The sequence below is a fragment of the Amaranthus tricolor genome, chromosome 8, assembly GCF_026212465.1.
Source record: "Amaranthus tricolor cultivar Red isolate AtriRed21 chromosome 8, ASM2621246v1, whole genome shotgun sequence".
NCBI classification, from domain to species: Eukaryota; Viridiplantae; Streptophyta; class Magnoliopsida; order Caryophyllales; family Amaranthaceae; genus Amaranthus; species Amaranthus tricolor.
In genome coordinates this window covers 18,381,393-18,383,093 of record NC_080054.1, presented here as the reverse complement: position 1 = coordinate 18,383,093, position 1,701 = coordinate 18,381,393, and the positions used below count along the sequence as shown (strand labels likewise).

The 1,701-nt window shown below is 39.9% G+C and overlaps 1 protein-coding gene across 1 annotated transcript; it reads left to right on the top strand.

The window, feature by feature from the left end:
- The first annotated feature begins 314 nt into the window (after positions 1-314).
- Positions 315-1,300, top strand: LOC130821611 (uncharacterized). Its single transcript, XM_057687399.1, has 3 exons — positions 315-606; positions 808-928; positions 1,129-1,300. The coding sequence occupies exons 1-3, from the start codon at positions 315-317 to the stop codon at positions 1,298-1,300; spliced, it is 585 nt and encodes a 194-aa protein (XP_057543382.1).
- Positions 1,301-1,701: the final 401 nt, after the last annotated feature.

Here is a 1,701-nt window from a genome sequence, read left to right as displayed (position 1 = left end):
ATCACCCGAATATCAAAAATAGCAATGCTATCAATTCAAAAAATACACACAAAGCACAAATTAGGAGGGAAGTGTTAAAAAATATTGTATAAGGAAAATAGAATATTAGATCAAGGGGCCTTTGTTGCTGGAAGACTGATCTCCCATAATTTCTTTCTTTGCCAAGACCTGGTCAAGCATTACTCAAGGAAAACTACTCTCCCAGCTATATGATAAAGGTGGACCTTCGAAAGGCTTATGACACCATGGACTGAGATTTCATACATGATATGTTGATTGCTCTTCATTTTCTGCCCCATTTCACCAAAATCATCATGGTATGCATCTCGTCAACCCAGTACTCTTTACTTGTGAATGGTTGTCCATATGAGATCTTTACACCTAGAAGAGGCCTGAGACAAGGAGACCCCCTCTCCCCCTTCTCTCTGTCATTGGCATGGAGTATCTCTCTAGGATCCACAAGTCTGCTAGAAAGAACGACCTTTTCAAGTTCCATCCCCGATGTAAAAGCCTACAACTTAACCATCTATGTTTTGCGGATGACCTCATGCTTTTCTACTGGGGTGAAGGCTCATCTGCCAAAATTCTTTATGATTGTCTCGACATGTTTGCTGTTAAATTAGGCTGGACTTATTGTGAATGCCAGCATATTAACGGGGAACACGAGGTGCACACACTTCATAAGCCAAGGAGATATATACCATCCCAAAACCATATAGCTATGGGAAGAAGGTCTCTAATAGCTTATAAAGTGTGCACACCATTTTGAATTTATCGATGTGGGATAACTCATCCCAACATTTGCAGCCTCATCTGGTATGGTTGCCAATGCTTCAAAGTCAGCGTTATATCTTGCAACGGTTCCTGAGCATATCAAAGGCCAGATAGCAAACCTGGTTCATCATCAATTAGGTAGCCTCCCTTTCAGGTATCTTGGTATCCCCTGACCTCAAGGAGAATATCAGCTGCTGACTGTGATTTAATTGTTGACAAGATGATAGCAAGAATTAGATCTTGGAGTGCAAAATCCTTATCTTATGCAGCTAGGGTACAATTAGTTAGGTGGTACTTATAAGCATTAGCACATATTGGTGTCAACTTTTCATTCTACCTCGAGCCATTATAAAGAAAGTTAATTCTATTTGTTGGAGCCTACATTTGGCATGCGGATCCTACTAACACTTCCCCAGACAATGTTAATTGGCATGATGTTTGTAAGCCTAAGAAATTAGGCAGTTTAGAATTTGAAACATTGCTCATTGGAGCGAAGCTGCAGTGGGTAAACTGGCATGGCATGTAATGCATCTGACTGAATCACTTTGGGTTCGTTGGATTCATGGTGTTTATACTAAGGGGGCAAACTGGCTAATTTTTAATCCCCCCATCATTGCTAGTTGGTCCTTTAAGAAGATATGTAGCATGAAAGACAATCTCAGCTTGTGGATGTTAAAGGATAACTATTGTATTAGAGATGTGTATATGAGCTATTTCGATAACCACCCGAAAGCTACTTGGAGCAAGTTTTTGTGGAATAGGGCTTCAGCTCCCAAAGGTAAATTTATTCTTTGGATGATACTCCTTAGCAAGTTGAAAACCAAGGATAAATTATTCCAGATGAAGTACCTTCAAGATAAGTGTTGTCCCTTATGCAATACAACATTTGAAACAATATCCCATATCTTCTTTCACTGCCCCTTTAGT

Bases quoted from the DNA above. Each gene is read 5' to 3' on its own strand.
- LOC130821611 (XM_057687399.1), top strand. From the start codon at position 315: ATGGTATGCATCTCGTCAACCCAGTACTCTTTACTTGTGAATGGTTGT. The intron at 607-807 runs GTTTGCTGTTAA...CAACATTTGCAG, and splicing joins CTTTATGATTGTCTCGACAT to CCTCATCTGGTATGGTTGCC. The intron at 929-1,128 runs GTATCTTGGTAT...GCCATTATAAAG, and splicing joins TTAGGTAGCCTCCCTTTCAG to AAAGTTAATTCTATTTGTTG.